Source organism: Penicillium hordei, assembly GCF_028827395.1.
Source record: "Penicillium hordei strain IBT 12815 chromosome Unknown utg000001l_segment0_segment0, whole genome shotgun sequence".
Classification (NCBI taxonomy): Eukaryota; Fungi; Ascomycota; class Eurotiomycetes; order Eurotiales; family Aspergillaceae; genus Penicillium; species Penicillium hordei.
The window spans coordinates 6,227,670-6,246,263 of record NW_026623142.1 but is presented as its reverse complement, the minus strand read 5'-3'; the positions used below and the strand labels follow the sequence as shown (position 1 = coordinate 6,246,263).

General features: G+C 49.7%; 6 protein-coding genes across 6 annotated transcripts; 3 read left to right on the top strand and 3 right to left on the bottom strand.

Annotated features, from left to right (window-relative positions):
• Nucleotides 1–662: 662 nt before the first annotated feature.
• On the top strand, nt 663–3,830 carry N7537_002388 (ribosome biosynthesis protein KRE33; the record flags this gene model as incomplete). Its single annotated transcript, XM_056893446.1, has 2 exons — nt 663–3,637; nt 3,698–3,830. 2 exons carry the CDS (start codon nt 663–665, stop codon nt 3,828–3,830), a joined length of 3,108 nt encoding a protein of 1,035 aa, XP_056758441.1.
• A 344-nt stretch (nt 3,831–4,174) lies between these two features.
• N7537_002387 (putative disulfide isomerase) lies at nt 4,175–5,807 on the bottom strand (the record flags this gene model as incomplete). Its single annotated transcript, XM_056893445.1, has 3 exons — nt 4,175–5,498; nt 5,593–5,600; nt 5,661–5,807. The coding sequence occupies 3 exons, from the start codon at nt 5,805–5,807 to the stop codon at nt 4,175–4,177; spliced, it is 1,479 nt and encodes a 492-aa protein (XP_056758440.1).
• A 337-nt stretch (nt 5,808–6,144) lies between these two features.
• N7537_002386 (F-box protein) lies at nt 6,145–7,644 on the top strand (the record flags this gene model as incomplete). Its single annotated transcript, XM_056893444.1, has 1 exon — nt 6,145–7,644. The coding sequence occupies one exon, from the start codon at nt 6,145–6,147 to the stop codon at nt 7,642–7,644; it is 1,500 nt and encodes a 499-aa protein (XP_056758439.1).
• A 3,518-nt stretch (nt 7,645–11,162) lies between these two features.
• Nucleotides 11,163–12,619, bottom strand: N7537_002385 (uncharacterized protein; the record flags this gene model as incomplete). Its single annotated transcript, XM_056893443.1, has 2 exons — nt 11,163–12,398; nt 12,461–12,619. The coding sequence occupies 2 exons, from the start codon at nt 12,617–12,619 to the stop codon at nt 11,163–11,165; spliced, it is 1,395 nt and encodes a 464-aa protein (XP_056758438.1).
• Nucleotides 12,620–13,452: 833 nt separating this feature from the next.
• Nucleotides 13,453–14,794, bottom strand: N7537_002384 (F1F0 ATP synthase subunit gamma). The gene is made up of 4 exons (XM_056893442.1): nt 14,649–14,794; nt 13,934–14,508; nt 13,709–13,877; nt 13,453–13,658 (listed from the first exon to the last, which is right to left on the bottom strand). Exons 1-4 carry the CDS (start codon nt 14,702–14,704, stop codon nt 13,565–13,567), a joined length of 894 nt encoding a protein of 297 aa, XP_056758437.1. The 5' UTR covers nt 14,705–14,794; the 3' UTR covers nt 13,453–13,564.
• A 488-nt stretch (nt 14,795–15,282) lies between these two features.
• N7537_002383 (DNA topoisomerase 1) lies at nt 15,283–18,409 on the top strand (the record flags this gene model as incomplete). The annotated part of the gene is made up of 6 exons (XM_056893441.1): nt 15,283–15,337; nt 15,565–15,791; nt 15,881–17,401; nt 17,453–17,695; nt 17,761–18,210; nt 18,275–18,409. 6 exons carry the CDS (start codon nt 15,283–15,285, stop codon nt 18,407–18,409), a joined length of 2,631 nt encoding a protein of 876 aa, XP_056758436.1.
• Nucleotides 18,410–18,594: the final 185 nt, after the last annotated feature.

Here is an 18,594-nt window from a genome sequence, read left to right as displayed (position 1 = left end):
TCGTGAAATAAAGACGGTCCGAGCGATCCACGGTTAGCGCTAAAACTCAATTAGATTAGGCTAAACCTAAAGCAGCTCGTGGATTTCCTAATTTGGTCCGTCCACGTCAGCCACAGTCATGTGATTCGATAAGGGTCCAGGCCGTACGACTATCTACCAATAAAATGCAACCGCGGCTAGTCCATTTTGAGCCTTCGACCTCAATATAGAGCGTCCCACGTGACTTTAGAAAGGTGTAAGACCAATCAGATATAGTGAAGAGACCCATATGCGTATACCCTCAACAAAAGACGTTGAAAGAGGAAAAATAAAGGGGTCTCTTTGATTAATTTTGTCATCCTCAGCTCGAAGATTATACTAATCTTCTACGTATGTTTCTAGTTGGCCATATGATCCAAAGGACAAACGCCTAATCTATAGAACTCATCATTATAAGGCCGTTTTGGCCCAGATATATACCGCCTACTTATTTAGGGCGACTCTGGCAGTTCGAAGCCACGTGATAAATATACTTAGGTAATTTGGATAAAAGGCACCGGGCGGTGTATTGCCTCAGGCGGTGTCAGACAGCAGTATCATTTTTTTCTAACCGCTGGGAAGTTTTTTTGGTCGCAAGACGAAGCTAAGTGTTTTTTGCCAATCAACACTACTCCGGAATCGCCATGCCTCGCAAGGCGATTGACTCGCGGATTCCCGCTCTTATTCGAAATGGTGTGCAGGAGAAGAAGCGCAGCTTCTTCGTGGTTGTTGGCGACCACGCCAAGGATGTGATCGTGCACCTTCACTATATTATGTCCAGCGTGGACGTGAAGCAAAACAAGTCGGTACTATGGGCTTATAAGAAGGACCTTCTCGGCTTTACCAGTCACCGGAAGAAGCGCGAAATGAAGATCAAGAAGGAGGTCAAGCGTGGCATTCGCGAACCGAACCAGGAAGACCCATTCGAACTTTTCATCACCCTCAATCAGATCCGCTATGTCTACTACAAGGAAACCGAGAAGATTTTGGGTAACACCTACGGCATGTGTGTGTTGCAGGACTTCGAGGCCATGACTCCCAATTTGCTTGCACGAACCGTCGAGACCGTGGAGGGTGGAGGTTTGGTGATCCTGCTTTTGAAGAGCATGACCAGTCTGAAGCAGCTTTACACCATGTCCATGGATATTCACTCGCGATACCGAACAGAGGCCCACGATGATGTTGTAGCTCGTTTCAACGAGCGATTCATCCTGTCCCTCGGAAGCTGCGATTCGTGTCTGGTGGTCGACGACGAGCTGAACGTGTTGCCCATCTCCGGCGGCAAGACCGTGAAGCCCCTTCCCGCTCCTGAGACAACCGACGAGTCAGCTTTCGGCACGAAAAAGGAATTGAAGGAAATTAAGGAGAGTTTAGCCGACTCTAAGCCCGTGGGCCCTCTGCTCAACTTGGCTCGCACCGTGGATCAAGCGAAGGCGCTCCTGACCTTTGTTGATGCTATCGCTGAAAAGACGTTGAAGAGCACTGTTACACTGACTGCCGGTCGTGGACGAGGAAAGTCCGCCGCTCTCGGTGTCGCCATTGCCGCGGCTGTCGCTCACGGCTACAGCAACATCTTCATCACTTCTCCCAGCCCAGAAAACTTGAAGACACTCTTCGAGTTCATTTTCAAGGGCTTCGATGCACTTGGATATCTCGATCACGTTGACTACACCATCTTGCAGTCGACCAACCCCGACTTCAATAAGGCCGTTGTGCGCGTGAACATTCACCGCAACCACCGCCAAACCATCCAGTACATCCAGCCCCAGGATGCGCAAGTCTTGGGACAGGCAGAGCTTCTCGTTATCGATGAGGCTGCAGCTATCCCTCTACCATTGGTGCGCAAGCTGATGGGGCCTTACCTGGTGTTCATGTCCTCCACTATTAATGGATACGAAGGCACGGGCCGGTCCCTGTCTCTGAAGTTGATTCAGCAGCTGCGGGAACAATCCCGAAGTGGAGTCAAGACAGACGATACCGACGTCGCCGACCGCAGCACAGGCAAGTCAGCCAAGGGTGCCGACAAGAACCTCACCGGTCGAACCTTGAGAGAGATCACTCTCGCAGAGCCCATTCGATATGCCCCGGGTGATTCTGTTGAGAAGTGGCTGAACAAGGTCCTTTGCCTCGATGCAACTCTTCCCAAGTCGCACATGAACACACAGGGCTGCCCTCACCCCTCGCAATGCCAGCTTCTTCAGGTCAACCGCGATACCCTGTTCTCCTTCCACCCTGTTTCCGAGAAGTTCTTGCAGCAGATGATGGCGCTTTACGTTGCTAGTCACTACAAGAACACACCCAACGACCTTCAACTTATGAGTGATGCTCCCGCTCATCAACTCTATGTCCTCGTCCCGCCTATCGATGAGGGGGCTACTAAGCTGCCCGAGCCACTGTGCGTCATTCAGGTCGCTCTTGAAGGTCGCATCAGTCGCCAGAGTGTGCTTAACAGTTTGAGCCGTGGCCAGCGCGCAGGAGGTGATCTCATCCCTTGGTTGGTCAGCCAGCAGTTCCAGGATGAGAACTTCGCCAGTCTCTCCGGTGCTCGTGTTGTCCGTATCGCAACCAACCCCGAATATGTGGGTATGGGATACGGTTCCCGGGCTATGGAGCTCCTGGTCGACTTCTTCGAGGGCAAGTTCACCAACCTGGAGGAGGAGAACACTGCCGCCGAAGAGCAAATGGTCCGTGTTACGGACGAAGAGCTCGCCGGTTCTAGCCTCTTGGATGATAACGTCCACGTCCGAGACATTCGCTCCATGCCTCCGCTGTTCGGCAAGCTGACTGAACGTCGCCCTGATGTCCTCGACTACATCGGTGTCAGCTACGGTCTTACCCCATCCCTCCACAAGTTCTGGAAGCGCGGTTCTTTCGTCCCCGTGTATCTGCGTCAGACCCCCAACGAACTAACCGGAGAGCACTCCTGCGTGATGGTTCGCACCCTCTCCACCGGAGAGACGGACGACGCCTGGCTGAGCGCCTATGCGCGCGATTTCCACAAGCGATTCCTCGCGCTGATGTCCTACCAATTCGGACAGTTCCCGTCCGTCCTCTCCCTCAGCATCTGCGAGTCTGCCAACTCCGGTGCCAAGAAGGACCCGAAGTTCAAGCCGCGCCTGCTGCAGAAGTCCGACCTTGATGTCGCTTTCTCGCCCTTCGATCTCAAGCGTCTGGACAGCTACGCCAACAACCTCTTGGATTACCACGTCATCCTGGATCTGGTCCCCGCTCTCTCCGACTACTACTTTTCCAACCGTCTCGATGGCAAGATCAGCCTCTCCGGCGTGCAACAATCCATCCTCCTCGCCATCGGCTTGCAGCACAAGAACCTCGACGACCTCGAGAAGGAGCTGAACCTCCCATCCTCCCAGCTCCTCGCCATGTTCCTCAAGATTGTCCGCAAGATCTCCACCCACTTCCGCAATCTCATCGAGAGCGACATTGAGCAATCTCTACCCGCACAGAAGGTCCGTATCGAGACCTCTGCCGCTCACGATGACGAGCCCGAAGTCAACCTCCAGCCCCTGCCTATCAGCCTAGAGGATGAGCTCCGCGAAGGAGGCAAGCAGATCGATGAGGAGATGCTCGCCAAGCAGCGTGCTCTGGCCGCATCTAACCCGTAAGTTTTAATCACGTTTCCTGTCCATCGAAACAACAATAACTGATTTCCAGCCCACAGTGATGGACCTGACAACTCTAAGTCTTCCAAGCGCAAGAAGGTCGAGACCGCGCGCGACATCTACGACAAGGAGATTGACTCGAAGAGACAAAAGATGATCAAGAAGGGCACCGAGGGCCGCAAAAAGCGCTGAATGATTTAGGGTCTGGACAGTTTTCTTTCTGCATTAATGTACGGTGTTCGGTTTCTTGGGTCTAGAAAGACTTGCTTGTGTCTAGTATTTGTCTGTATTCTTCAAGGTTCATGTTTCCACAGGATATCTGTCTCTTGTACATAGATATGAATCATGTGTTTATTATGCCTACAACAGATCGATCCGTATAGATCGGTTATAAGTTATTCCCTAACGGCTTGATGCATTGGGTACATAAGCTTATGCGATTCGCTTTCAAAACTAGAAGAAAAAAATGAAGACTAGATAAAGGTCACCAAACTAGCATCAACTAGCATCGACCTCTTCCATGGACTGTGAAATGATCACAGCTCGTCATGCTCAACGACCTGTTCCTCGGCCTCAGCCTTGGTCTCAGTCTCAGCCTCGGCCGTCTCAGCTTCAGGTTCAACCTCAGCTTCCGCCTCAGGCGTAATCTCAACCTCGGGCTCAGCCTCAGCCTCAACACCGGCAACAATGCCCTCAGGCAACTTCTCCTTAGCACCCTCACCCAACCGAATCGCATCAACCCAAGACTCAACAGCAACAGCCCCGAAGTCCGCATCAGCACCACTGAACCGACGCCACCAACCGCGACGCGCATTCAACGCGATAATCTCAACCGTCTGGCCATCCAACGACAATGCCTCGCGCAGAGTCTTGGACCCAGTGTTGATAGCAGGGACAGCATACAGCGGGAAGAGGTGCGTTCCACGGTGGGCGTGCTTGTGACCGATCTCAGCGACACTTGCGAGTGCCTCGGTAACGGGCGCTGGAAGCGCGGCGTCGGGCTCACTCGCCTCGGGGAGGATGACTAGCACACAGGTGCCGGACTTCGGTGCGAGACAGGCTGACTCGAGAGATTCGGGGGTGGAGAGGGTCGGGATTGGGGGAGCGGGGATGGGGACCTGAACGGGCTTAGCGGAGGGGTCTGTTTCGTCCTGGTCCTGGGAGGCGGTGGGTTTGAGGTCTTCGGCGTCGTCGACAACGGTAGGCTTAGAAGCGGGCTTGGACTTTGGTTTCGACTTGGGCTTGGAGTTGGAGGCGGAACGGGGTGACACGTCTGGGTTTGGTGTCGCCGCTTGGCTCAGGAACTCGGTTATGGGCTTCTTCTTCAGCTCGCCGGCGTAGATTTTCGGCTCGGCGTCGGTGCCGGGGATGAGGACAAGGGCCGGCAACTCGGTCACGCCGTACTTCTTCACGGAGACGGTTTCTTTGTTTCGTACTTGGGCAATGTCAATTGCGCCGAGGAAGTCAATTGCCAGGGCGCGGATCAGCGCGCCGGTTGTGCCCTTCTCCGTGAAGAGGATGGCCTTGGGCCGGTCCTCGTTTTGTCCGAGCCATTTGTCCAGGTCCTTGTCTGTTGCACGCTTCACGTGGTTGGGGATGCGGTCGACGACTGCGTCGACAATGCCTTTGGCGCTGCGCGCGCCTTGGTAGTCCTCGACGCGGGGTTTTCCGGGCTTTTTGGAAGGTGTCACAATTTTCAGGGTTGGGAAGCCCTGCACACCCATCTGTCCGCAGAAGGGTTTGTTTGCGTCATCGTCGCAGTTGATCGCGGCGACTTTCGCGAGTCCGTCGAGGTTCTTTGCGGCTTTTTCGAAGGCGGGCTTGAGGTTCTTGCAATGGCCGCACCAGGGCGCGTAGAATCTAAGTGACAAGTGTGAGTGAGTGAAGGTCGGAGGGGAGGGGCAGAGAGCTCGATAGCTAGATAGCTAGATAGCTATGGTGCGGGACAGCTTACTCGACGATCTATTGGAGTAGCCAACCATTAGACAATTTTGCGCATTTAAAAAGATGATGGATACTCACCGAGGTATGATTCGAATTCGCAATGAGCGAGTTGTAGGTTTTGGGATTCAACTGGATCACCGGTGAATTCTTGGTGTATAGTCCATCGGCGTTAACAGGCAGTGCCGCAAGGAGCGACACAAGCAAAAGGCTAGCGCTGTGCAGCATGGCTAATTGGTGATTTCAAGGCAGAGATGAGATTCAGCAAAGAAGCCAAAGCGGAATAAAGAAAAGACAGATGGTCCGAAACATTACGCAAGGTGTCCTGAAGCTCTTGGCGTGCGGATGGTACGACTATACTGTTTTGAGGTACTATGTAGTGAATATATTAGAGCATCAAATATTTCAAGCATATTATATGTCTTGAATTAGTATGATAATTGTTAGTATATCAAAATATCTAGTTCTTGAACACTATCCAAATAATTCCTTCTATCAACATCCTATGAACTTGTCCGTCTCCAAAGATTCCGAACCTTTTCTCTTTGATACACACAACCTAGCAATGTCCAGATCAAAAGAGAGCCATGATGTGGTACTCCTACCTGGTGAACTCTTCTGGATGATCCTAGCCTACTTAGAACCAAATGAATTAGTCCGATGTCGCCGTGTCTCGCGTGCCTGGAACGAAGCCTTTAGCAACCCGGCCATCCTACTCCCACTCCTAAAGAAACATTTCCCATGGACAGAAGAAGTCAAAAGCTTAGGCTTAGAGACGTCGCCTGAAGACCAAGACCAGGGCTGTCGTCTTTTCGACCAGGTTGCTTCACGATACGATCACCTAAAACGAGGCAAACCCCGCTCTATCCAGAAGTACCGCCTCTGCGATGACTTTGGCAGCGCTGGAGACCGGGAATGGTATCAGGTACAGCCATGGGAGTCACACGCCAGCCATATGAGGCGCTTTATTGACCGACAGTTCTCTGAAGCTTTATGGACTTTCGAGGATGGTTTGCTGGTCTACCCCAGCGCCGATCATCAGTTTCTTGTGCTCATGGATTTGGAAACGGACCGACAGTTCATGGTGCCATTTGTTATTCGTGGCAAGGTCGTTCGTCGCGTACGTCTACAGAAAAGCTTGCTCGTCATTGAGTGGGCTGAACCCAAGGCCTTTCACTGGTTGAATGATAGCGATGGTGTTCATCGTCACTTTGCGTCTTCGTTTGATGTGACGCGGAGTGAGGATCAGGGCTGGAACGTTGTCCCGCGCAATGAGTGGAAGATTATGTTTTTGGGACATCCGCTGAGCGAGCGAGATCGATTCTTCTCCTCTCATAGCAACACTCACTATGTGATTTATATATGGCAGCCAAATCGCAGCTTGTACACTGCCGACGAAGATGCACCCATTGAGTCTTTGTTTGTCTGGGACATATCGAAACCATCCTCATACCGACCTTCATTGGATCCCACAGGACGACTGAGAGATGACTCCCCTGATAACTCTCCGTCAATCGTGGCACGATTCGGATTCCGGGACCTAGAGTTCTTTGACGTCCGACAACGAGGCTGTCCCAGCATTCAACGATTGGAAATTACGGATGATGCCGAAGCAGTCGAAATTACAGAAAACGTTTGCATTCGACCGGAAGACCAACCACCTGAGCCATTCGGATTTCCTCGACCTATCACTACGAGCATTCCTCTAGTCGGACATGGACCTCATTGGCGTCGGGACTTCGAGGGGATTCTACCGCCTTACCGTGGGAACTGCAGTATGCAGGCAGAGAGTATGAGGTCTGATGGGCTCATCATGACAGATCCTTGGTTTGGTGTCATTTCCCAAGTGACTGTACACGAGCCTGATCTTGGCTTTTGTCTTCACTTCGATCCGTGGACGTGGATCCAGGATCAGATTGTCTATTTGACCATCCAGACACCTCGCTCAAACGTCACTTGTGATAATTGGGATTTTGTCGGCAGGGGGAAGCTCGCTGGTTGTGAGAGATATCTGGTGGGCGAGAATTGTAATCGAGAGCTAGTGATTTACCGGTTTGATAAATGAATTGAAGCTAGATGTCCTTCAGTTAGACAGAGAATAAGAGACTACATTCCATATTCGTACTGTCATTCTATAGTCCGCTTCATAGGGGCCTAGTAAATCGCTCATTGATGGGCCATGTGTGACATTATAGGTTAAGTCAAAGGCTATCAGGTTATATGTAAGAACACTCTAATATTATTTTAGGTATTATTTTTTTAGATATCCTGTTTAGGCGATACGATCAACTAGAACGAGGTGAGGCCCAGTCCGGGTCGGGACCACAAAAAGGGAATCGGACTAAGTATAGATGAACCGACCTTGGAAAGCTGGAAGCTTCTTTCTAATTCATACATCCAGCGTCCCGGTCTCCTTACTCTGTATACTTTCTTTGGTCCTCTTGTTTGACTTAAAACACCTGGCTTTGACTATGAACTCTCTAACAGCTCGTATCAAATCTTCCCCTGGACGCCCACAGGTGATCAGTCTTTGTAAGATCCCATGCATGACTACACTCGCCGGACTGCCCCCAGAGCTATTATTGTCAATATCCGACTTTCTTCCACTTGTTGATCTGATCTGCTTTTCTCTTTGCAATCATCGACTCCTTAAACTGTCTCAGAGACAAATAAACTGACTGTCTCCTCGCACAAAAGACGATAAGCTCTCAATCTTAAACCGATTGGAACGAGATCTTCCAGAATACTTCGCTTGCGATTTTTGCAACCGTCTTCATCGGTATGATGGATCTGAAAGTTTTGGGCTCAGTGGACTAGTTCATGAAAGAACTTGCCGACTCCCATGTGTTCGGAAGGAGGAGTGGTTTGACCTGCACTGGTTTGCCTGGTCCTCAATTCTAAGAACCCATGTTGATCATGATCATTCACCAAACCATCTTTCTTTCCTCCAGCTTAAGCTTGCTATGAGGAGGTTTTACTATGGTCCAAGGTCGGGGATCAGTATTGATTCTCTATCCTATACACAAGTCCGCCAATACCCTACACAGTCAGTTCGCCCAGGCATGATCTCACTATTCTCAACGGAAGCACAAATATGTTCTAAGCATCTTTGTCTTTGTATCAGGATGCAGGACATAGTTCTCGTCGGAACACAGGACGAATTGATTTTCCGTTCAGGACGTAGATCGACTTTGGATCCTTTGTACACTTTGGAAATATGTGCACATCTCGATCTTCTTCCTCTTACCACCCCAGTTGTGGAATCCTTACACGATGGAGAGAAGGCTGCTTTGGCTTATACCTGTTACATGTGCAACACAGATACCCAAATTGAAATTGGTGAATTCGACTCCAACATTGCTCTCATCATGACAAGATGGGTCAATCTGGGCCCTTGCCTTACTAAAGAGGACCCCTTGTGAAAGACTCATGCCTGGTTTCCCGATTCTCTCCGCCCACGACTTGACGAAGATGATACAGAGCACTTGCTTACAACGATTCCCCGCTTGTGTTTTGAAGACAATGCACCTCAATCATTCAAGGACTTGCAGTCTCGCAACCTCTCCTATCTCAAAGACCAACAATACAAAAATGTCATGCCTTTCATTGCAGCAGGGCTAAATGTTTGGTATATGTCATACAAAGATCCTTCAAGGAAAAGGGGAAGGGGAATTGAATTCCTACGATCTTTACTACGCCGTTCGGCCATATCTTATATCTGATCAGATTTCTGTGGCAACCCTCTAGTAATTCCGAAGTGCCACTCTGGTAAGTTGATTCTCGCTGCCCTTGAACAGATGATAAGAAGCTACATTTCGTATTCATTCTGTCATTTGATAGTGCTTCCGCTCCATTGACTAGAATCTCTAGGCGCCTCCTGGTAGATCACTCATTGATGGTCCATGTGTGGCGTTATTGTCAATTCCTTAGTCTCGTAATTAGTTTTCTATAACTACTTGTGGGATTGGATTTCTTAGTCTCTGTAGCCTAATTTCTTTAATAATCAATCAATCTTACATTCACCATGCACCTCAACGTAGACCTCCCTTGGCAATTATATACAGTCCAGAAGTGACGATTCAATTGACTGGAGAAGGCGTTGTAAGGTTTTCATCCCTCAGATAGCATTCACTTCGGAGTTAAAGTGCGTTCGATATTAAGAGACACAGTAACATTAAAAGGATTTTATAAAGAATAAGCGTTATATCACCTCATAGCCAGGTAATGAGATGAGGCTATTGACCCCTGTCAAAAATTGAATTGTCACCTAAACGTAGGTAGGAGCCGCAGGTACTCATACCTTCCCTCAGAACACACAAAACCGACCCATCACCCCGTCTTTTCTTCCTTTGAATTCTCTTCATCTCATCACAAAACTCCATCTCACCTCGTCACATCCCCCTTGTCGAGAAAAGTTCTCCCCACGTGGCTACCCATCTTCGTTTTTTTCTCAAGCAAAATGTGAATCTTGAGCTTGAGTGGACACACATGTACGCGGGGTCGAGATTGAACATGGTACCCACCTGGACACCTACCTGACACCTACCTGGATACCTATCTGGATACCTATCTAGACAAGCTTAAGGTCGTCCAAAAGCGGACCCATGAGACTCAACTAGGCCACAGTCACGGCCATCTCAGACTGTATCTACCTCTTCGAGTTCATGGAGCACTTCGACTAGTCAAACGAGCATATCGGGGCAATTTCCTTGGAACATGACGTATATGTACGATTCGCTTCGCTTCCCTCCAACTGAGAGAAGCTTTACGGTGTCTCAGACCGGTGACAGAAAGGAAAGACCGAGCGCCAGGCCAGTAAAAGTGGATGACAACACTTCACTCAAAACCAGATACAGAACCTTCGTCGTGAGCTCAACGAGCTCACAGTTAAGCTGGAGAAGATGGAGAAGATGGAGGCCCAGGAAGGGCGGGGGACGCAACAAGCCCGCATAGGGTCAGTACACATGGGGGTTCAATCTCCCAGGGGTCCGTCAACTTCCGGTCTGAGGCACCGTTGGGGGTTCCAGCAAAGCCCTGTTCGTGGGCGAGGAGGGCATCTCCATGATAGTTTGTTGGCAGATGTGTGTCCGTCTCCGTTTTTTGATGCTCGCAACAAATCGTATAAACTAGCCGCAGCGGCACCCGGAAGACAATAAAATCATCAACTTTATTCGACTATGAAGTGGCTGAGAAGTAATTTCTATTGTTTGTTTCGGTCGAATCAAACACAAAGAGGAAAACTCGTCTCGTAGAAGGAGAACGTAGGGTAGAATTAGAAGTGAACTCGAGGGGAATGTACTAGCGTATCAGATATATATCCAGCAAAGGATAGTATCTGTGCATGAGAAGGAAGTGGTCTCTTGGCCCAGATTCATTAAATTCAATAGAATGATTGGTGCAGTTGGAAGCGATGTTTTTTTCTTCGGAAGTTCAATAAAAAAAATAAAAATAAAAAAAAGGATCGAAAAGGCCCCCGAGGTATCTGTCGCCATTTTCCCAACCACATTGGAGAATCCAGACCGAACAAAAAAAAAGAGAAACAAAAGCAGAACAGAAAACACATGTGATCCAACTTGGGATCAATCATTGCTCCTGCATAACAGACGCCGAGAGAGAATCATAACCGTCATCGAACTTACACCTGACACAGGCCTTCATACCACAGCCAGGACAGGTGAGGGTGAAAGAGGGCATCCACAAGTTGCAAACATTGCACACGAGACGGCAGAAATCCTTGTACCATAGCCCAAGGTGGGAGCAAAGCTTAGGATCATTTCGAACTGTAAATGGCGAGGCATTCGGGACTGAAAGACGAACTTCTTCCAACCAGCCACAATAGGTCTCCAGAATAAGGCCATTGAGCTCACCGCCGAGGTCATTGAGGGTGTAGCGTCCATTGGGATCGGCGAGCTTCTGCCTGAGGAATGAAACTAGAGGGAGCAATGAATCATGACCCACCATGTAGGAGTTGATGAGTTTGTCAACATCAGATTTGGAATAGTCACTGGTAGATTCGTCATCCTCAACGGTGGCGGACTTGAAATTCGAGTGATTGTTGGCTGAATGGGTGTAGTCGGTAAAGTTGCTACTTGCTGAGAAGTCAAAGGACGAACTGTCGCTAGCGGTAGACGGAGGAGTTGAAGCGCAATCCGAGTGAACGGGACCCTCGGAATCGGAACGGAACTTTTTGACGTATTCATAGGAAAATTCGTCAAATGTATCAGCTGGGTTGCATGTCTTCATATCCTCTTCAGGCAGGACATGCACAAAATCATGCAACTTATGACCACAAGCGAAGTCAAGTTCGTCGAAAACTCCTTCGACAACCGGGTCAACTATATCGGCATATTTGGTATCTTCGTCTTGGTCATTCGCCAAGTCTTCTCGGTCACGCTTCATTCGAGCTCGCATGTTTTCCTTGCGGAGCCCTGCTCGTGCCTTCTGCATTTCCGGATCAACACCAGCCCACTCATTCTCCCACTGGATATTCTCCGCTTGGAATTGGGCTCGTTTGGCCCTGGATTCGGCGGACTCTGGGTCCATGTGCACACTTGTTCCATAACTGTAGTAGTAGCTAAAGGTGTGCTGGCGTTGATGTCTTGGGCTATGTCTGGATGCTGACTCTGGAAATAGGCCCGGCCAATAGAAGAAATCATATCTATGGCGTTCTCGCTTTGAGGGACGAGTGTGGTTGCGCTTGTAGGCCCAAGCTGATGTGTCATCCTCGGGGTCTAGATGTCTCTTGGCTTTCTTTTTCAGGGCTTCGTCAAGCAAGTGCCGACGGTCTTGGTCACGGAGAACCTCAACAGCATCTTGAATCTGTTTTAAATGGCTTGTCAGTGATTTTCAGCAACTCCATATTCCTGGTATTGTAGACGTACTTTTCTGAATCGGTCAATGGTGGCCGGGGAATCTCCAGCCTTGTCTGGATGGAACTTCAAGGCAAGGCGTTTGTAGGCAATGTTGATGTCAGGGAGTTTGGCATCTCGCTCAACGCCTAGAATCGTGTAGGCATCAATCGTCACATTGGCGGTCGACATGTTTGCCGTCACACAAGTCTTGAAAATAGATGTCAGTGTTCTGTTATATGTGGGTGTTGGCTTGAAAATAATTATTCGTTGCCGGTCTTTGAATAGGCAGATGGAACGAGAGAGACAGAGAGAGTAATGTGAGATCAATATGAAGGCATGTAGGTAATCAGGACATATCCGCCGGTGAGGAAGGAGTGGGAAACATCCCCGAAAAAACCGTTGGGATGGCGACGATATCAAAACTTACCGCACAAGCGTAGAAAATTAAGTTGGCAAGACCAGCAATTGTACAGGCCCGAGAAAGGGGGACAGGACTGGAGTATGAGATTGGAGAGGAGAATCAGGATAGGAAAAAAACAAGAGTATGAGCACCAGAGGAAGATGAAGAGTGAAATAAAGAACAAAGACGTAGGAGCTTCAGTATGAGATTTAAGAACAGCAGGAGCAAGAAAGAGATTATGGAGAAGGAAGAGAGAGAGGAAGAGAGAGAGGAAGAGAGAGAGGAAGAGAAGAACTGGGTATAAGTATGATGGCGATGAGGAAATCCTATTGTAGATAATGCTATTGTAAACCGAATCCCATTGAACAAAGAACCAGCTCCCATTGACGAGAAATAAGCTATAAAAGGCATAGTCCAATGGTCATCCAATGATTACATGGGATGGCAGAAGTCAAACAAAGAAGATGACCCTTAAGGTACTAGTCGCCTCCAAGGTTAGGGTTATACAGGTGATCCCATTCAAGTACAGGCTATGAATTAGATAGTCTCAGGGACCCATTGAATAGTAGAACTCATCCGATTTGTTTGTCGACCTAGATCGGAGCTATACTCAAGGGAGAAGTCTGTACATATGAAATGGAAATGGATTGACTCTGATTTTACACAAGCTTAAGGTCGATCTAAATATGAACAAGTCTACACTAAAGCCGACTTGGTCCCGTAGAAGAAAGCTTCTACATATCCGCACTGGCGGTGGCACCGGTGATAATCTCAACCAGCTCGCCGGTAATGGTGGCCTGGCGCTGACGGTTGTACAAGATCTGGAACCTAGAGGGCTGTTAGAGACGAATCTTGAAAACATTGGAGGTAAAACATACTTGTTGATCATCTCACCAGCGTTCTTGGAAGCGTTCTCCATAGCGTTGCGACGAGCGGAGATCTCGCAGGCGTGGCCCTCAGCCATAGCCCAGAAGAGGTTGTTGGCAAGAGCGTACTCGCGGAGGCTGGTCAGGACCTCATCGTCAACCTCGTAAGAGGAGATGTTGGCTACGTTGTATGTTAGTTGAAACTCAATGAATTGCTTGGGCATAACAAAATCTCACCGGACTGGGTGATAGCCTCCTCGGAGTAGGCCTCAATGGTAACGGGCTCGTAGCTCTGAGCGTTGACGAAAGAGTTGTAGATGATGCGAACGCTGGCGTAATCCTCGGGCAGGAGAGCGATCTGGTCGGCAATGGCCTGGGCATCGGCGAAGGTGGGGATGTCCTTGCAGACATTGGCGAAGCTCAGGACGATGTTCTCGGGGGCGACACGGGAGAGCGAAGCCTTGGCCTTCTCACCGAGAATAGCAACGTCGGCGTTGGGGTTCTCGGCCAAAATACGGCGGGTGGCCTTGCTCAGACCGGAGTGGATACCACCGCAAAGACCCTTGTCGGAGCTGGCAACAACCAGAAGAACCTTCTTGTCCTCCAGAGGCTTGGTCTCGGCCTGCTCGAAAACGGTGTTGGAGGTCTTACCATAGACGCGGGATTCGTCCATGGCCTTCTGGGCACGAGTAAGACGAGTGGACGCAACAATCTTCATGGTGTTGGTGATCTTCTCAATGTTCTTAATGGACTTGAGACGACCTTCGATCTCACGCAGAGTCGCGAAGGTGGCGGCATTGGCGGGGGCAGGGCTTGATTTCGCAGTCAGCAATTGTCGTTCTCGCCTCCTCTAACATCCAGCATATTTTCCAGTTTCAATGGTTTCGAGGTGGTTGCGTTGGAGTACGTCGGGTGGAAGGACTTTGGCACGAGGTATCGGATGAAGACTTACCGAGCGACGGCGGCACCACCAACCCGCAGGGCCGGGCGGACGGCACGGGAGAACATTATGCGAGAGATTTAAAGAAGAAATTGAACGAGCAGATAGTGACTGCGGAGAGGAGGGGAGTGACGAAGGTTAGACGGGGATGCCTCGCTGGTCGGGAAGGAAGTTGAGAACCAGGGAGGTTCTGTCTCCGTGCTGCCGCTAAACCAAAAGGGGCAAGCATCTACGGTGCGCCATTCCGACTTCCACCGCAGTGATGCCTCAGGCATACAAGTATTTACATAACATCACTTGACGCCTCAGGCATACGTTGTAGTCCCTCAGGGCCTCTTTTCCCATTGCATTCCTCCATTCCAAGTCTCCCCAGCCTCTTTCTCTCTTTCCTCACGTTCTTTTTCTCTTCTCTCGTCTCTGTTCCTCCGGATCTACCCGCAACATCACCTCTATGCATGTATCATTAATGCAGCATATCTTATAACCATATTCTTACTCTTCATTGGTCAGAATTTCTTTGCTTTCCTCCTTCTACCAGGCCGCTCAATTTGCCCGACTCGGCGCACGAGGACGCCTCCCCTTATCAAAACAACGATTTCTCTCATTTTACCCTCGTCTCCCTTTTACTAGTCCAAGGACTACCATCATGAGCTCCTCCGAGGATGACGCACCCCTCATGCGCGCCAATGGACGTGGTAAAGGTGCGTTCCTCGGGTGATTCGGCTGTCATTACATCCCTCTACAATTTGTCGCGAACCTTCGCTTTCCTTGCACTTGATCTTCTCATTTCTATGTCTCCTCTAATCTCTACACAATTGTACTTTTCCTATCATTGCTCGGTCTTATATCTTGCACTTCGACGTCACTTCCCTCACACCTCCAACATTAACTCGAACGACAATCTAACATAGCTCTTCCACACTTCTAGTTTCCCCAAAGTCTCCCGACGTCGTCAAAATGGCGGACTCTAGCCCCGCCACAAACGGCCATGTTGATCCTGGAATATCCATTCGATTCGGTCCTGTGGAAGACAAGGATGTGAAGATGGAAGATGGAGAAGACGCGCTGGGTGCCGCTAAGCGCAAATCTCGGACCAGTATAGGCGAAAAGAAGTCCTATGCAGAAGCAGAAAGCAGCGAAGAAGATGAGCCTTTGGTACGCCTACCCCCATCGCGGGATGACCCTTGTTACTCCCAGTGCGACCATACTGTCGCTTTCGGTTGAAGCGTCTGACCATTCGACAGAGCAAACGCCGGCGTACATCTGTGAAACATGAAGATCCCGAGACCGATGACGATGTGCCCTTGGCACGCAACGGGCGCAAACTTCCCAAGGCCGCCGAAACATCCATCGGGGACGAGTCTGATTCCGACGTTCCTATTGAACGGAAGCTTGCCGCACAAAAGAAGAAGATTGAACAAACGGCGGAGAAGGAGGCTAAACCTGCGCGCAAACCTGCTGCGCCAAAAAAAGAGGCTAAGCCGGCAGCGGCCAAGAAACAGGCAAACGGCGTCAAGAAAGAGCCGGCCACCAGCAAAGCTGCTCCCAAGAAGGTGAAGGCTGAACCTGCCTCGGCGAAAAATGGCAAAGCCAAGGTGAAGGCAGAAAGCCAGGACGCCGAAGAAAAGGAAGAGGAGGATGAGGAAGAGTACCGCTGGTGGGAAGACCATAGCAAGGGCGATGGAACCATCAAGTGGACCACTCTCGAACATAATGGCGTGGTGTTCCCTCCCGAATACGAACTGCTGCCTAAGAATGTCAAGATGAAATATGACGGTGTTCCGGTCTCTCTTGAACCCGAAGCCGAAGAGGTTGCTAGCTTCTTCGGTACCATGCTTAACTCAACGCACAACGTCGAAAATCCTGTGTTCCAAAAGAACTTCTTCGGCGACTTCAAGGAGGCCATCAAGAAGAGCGGCGGAGCGAAGGATTCTAAGGGCAATAAGGTAGACATCAAGGAGTTCGCAAAATGCGACTTCAAGCCTATCTTTGATTTCTACGATGCTCAGCGCGAAGAAAAGAGGCACCTGCCACCAGCCGAGAAGAAGGCTGCTAAGGCCTTGAAGGATGAACAGGAAGCTCCCTACCAGTTCTGTGTGTGGGATGGTCGCAAGCAGAAGGTGGGCAACTTCCGTGTGGAGCCGCCTTCTCTGTTCCGTGGCCGCGGTGAGCACCCAAAGACCGGACGTGTGAAAACCCGTGTGCAACCTGAACAAATCACGATCAACATCGGAAAAGATGCGAAGGTCCCACCGCCACCTCCCGGCCACAAGTGGAAGGAAGTGAAGCACGACCAGGAAGGCACCTGGCTTGCCATGTGGCAGGAAAATATCAATGGCAATTACAAGTACGTCATGCTAGCCGCCAACTCCGATGTCAAGGGACAAAGCGATTTCAAGAAATTCGAGAAAGCCCGTGAACTCAAGAAGCACATTGAGAAAATCCGCAAGGATTATCAGAAGAACCTCAAACATGACATGATGGTGGAACGGCAGAAGGCCACGGCAGTCTATCTCATTGATCAGTTCGCCCTGCGTGCCGGAAATGAGAAAGGTGAAGACGAGGCTGAAACCGTCGGTTGCTGTTCTCTGAAGTATGAGAATGTTACACTAAAACCCCCCAATACTGTCGTCTTCGATTTCTTGGGTAAAGATAGTATTCGGTTCTACGATGAGGTGCAGGTCGATCTGCAAGTCTTCAAGAACCTGAAGATCTTCAAAAAGGCACCCAAGAAGAACGGTGATGAAATTTTCGACCGCCTTACGGTATGTGCTCCTTTTTTCCTTCCAATATTGATTCTCACTGACAAATAAAAGACTTCTGCCCTCAATAAGCATCTTGCCAACTACATGCAAGGTCTAACCGCCAAGGTTTTCCGTACCTACAACGCGTCTTACACCATGGGTTGCGTTCTCAACGAGATGAATGCCAGCGGTGGTACCATCGCCGAAAAGGTGAAAGCATATAACGATGCCAACCGCAAGGTTGCCATCTTGTGTAACCACAAGCGTACTGTCACTGCTGGCCACGCCAATGCAATGGAAAAGATGGGTGAACGGGTGGGTTTTCTCTATTCCGCCCTCATGGCGCGAGGCACCGTGCTAATGTATGTTTGACTATGCAGATCAAGGGCCTCCGATACCAGAAGTGGCGGTTGAAGCAGCAAATGCTTGACTTGGACCCAACTCTAAAGAAGAAGAAGGGTGCGGCATTCTTCGAAATCGATGAGGATCTTGACAAAGAATGGATCGAAGAACACCAGGCCTTTTTGATGGAGGAGCAAAGAACCAAAATCTCCAAGAAGTTCGAGAAGGACAACGAAAAGCGCGTTGCTGACGGCGAGAAGGAAATGAAGGTTTCCGAGCTCGAGGAGCGTCTGCAGGTCGTGAAGGAGATGGAGAAGAAGTTCAAGAAGGAGAACAAAACCGGAAAGGTCGAGGTCGAGGCCAGAGGCGCAACGGTTGAAAAGCTCGAGGGTTCCATCGCTAAGATCGATCAGCGAGTCGAAACGATGTCCGTCCAGGCTCAGGACAAGGAAGACAACAAAGAGGTTGCCCTAGGTACCTCGAAGATTGTGAGTTTTTCTTTTCCCCGTCTCATTCCTACAATGTCACCAGCTAATTATTCTCACTCATTAGAACTACATTGATCCACGGCTCACTGTTGTCTTCAGCAAGAAGTACGATGTCCCCATTGAAAAGTTCTTCTCTAAGGCGCTGCGTGAGAAGTTCGAGTGGGCCATCAAGTCTGTTGAGGAGGACTGGGAATTTTAACTTACCACCCATCCCCTTGGTTACTCGCTTGCCTTCCTTGTCTTTTGCGCACATTACTTTCTTCGTCTATATTTTCGGTTTCCCCCAGTCTGCCTTGGCAAGACGAGGTGGCTTTCTTTTGTTTGTCAAATGATTCTTTCCAATCTACCCATTGATCTATTCGAATCCCTGGTTGCATTTGCGTG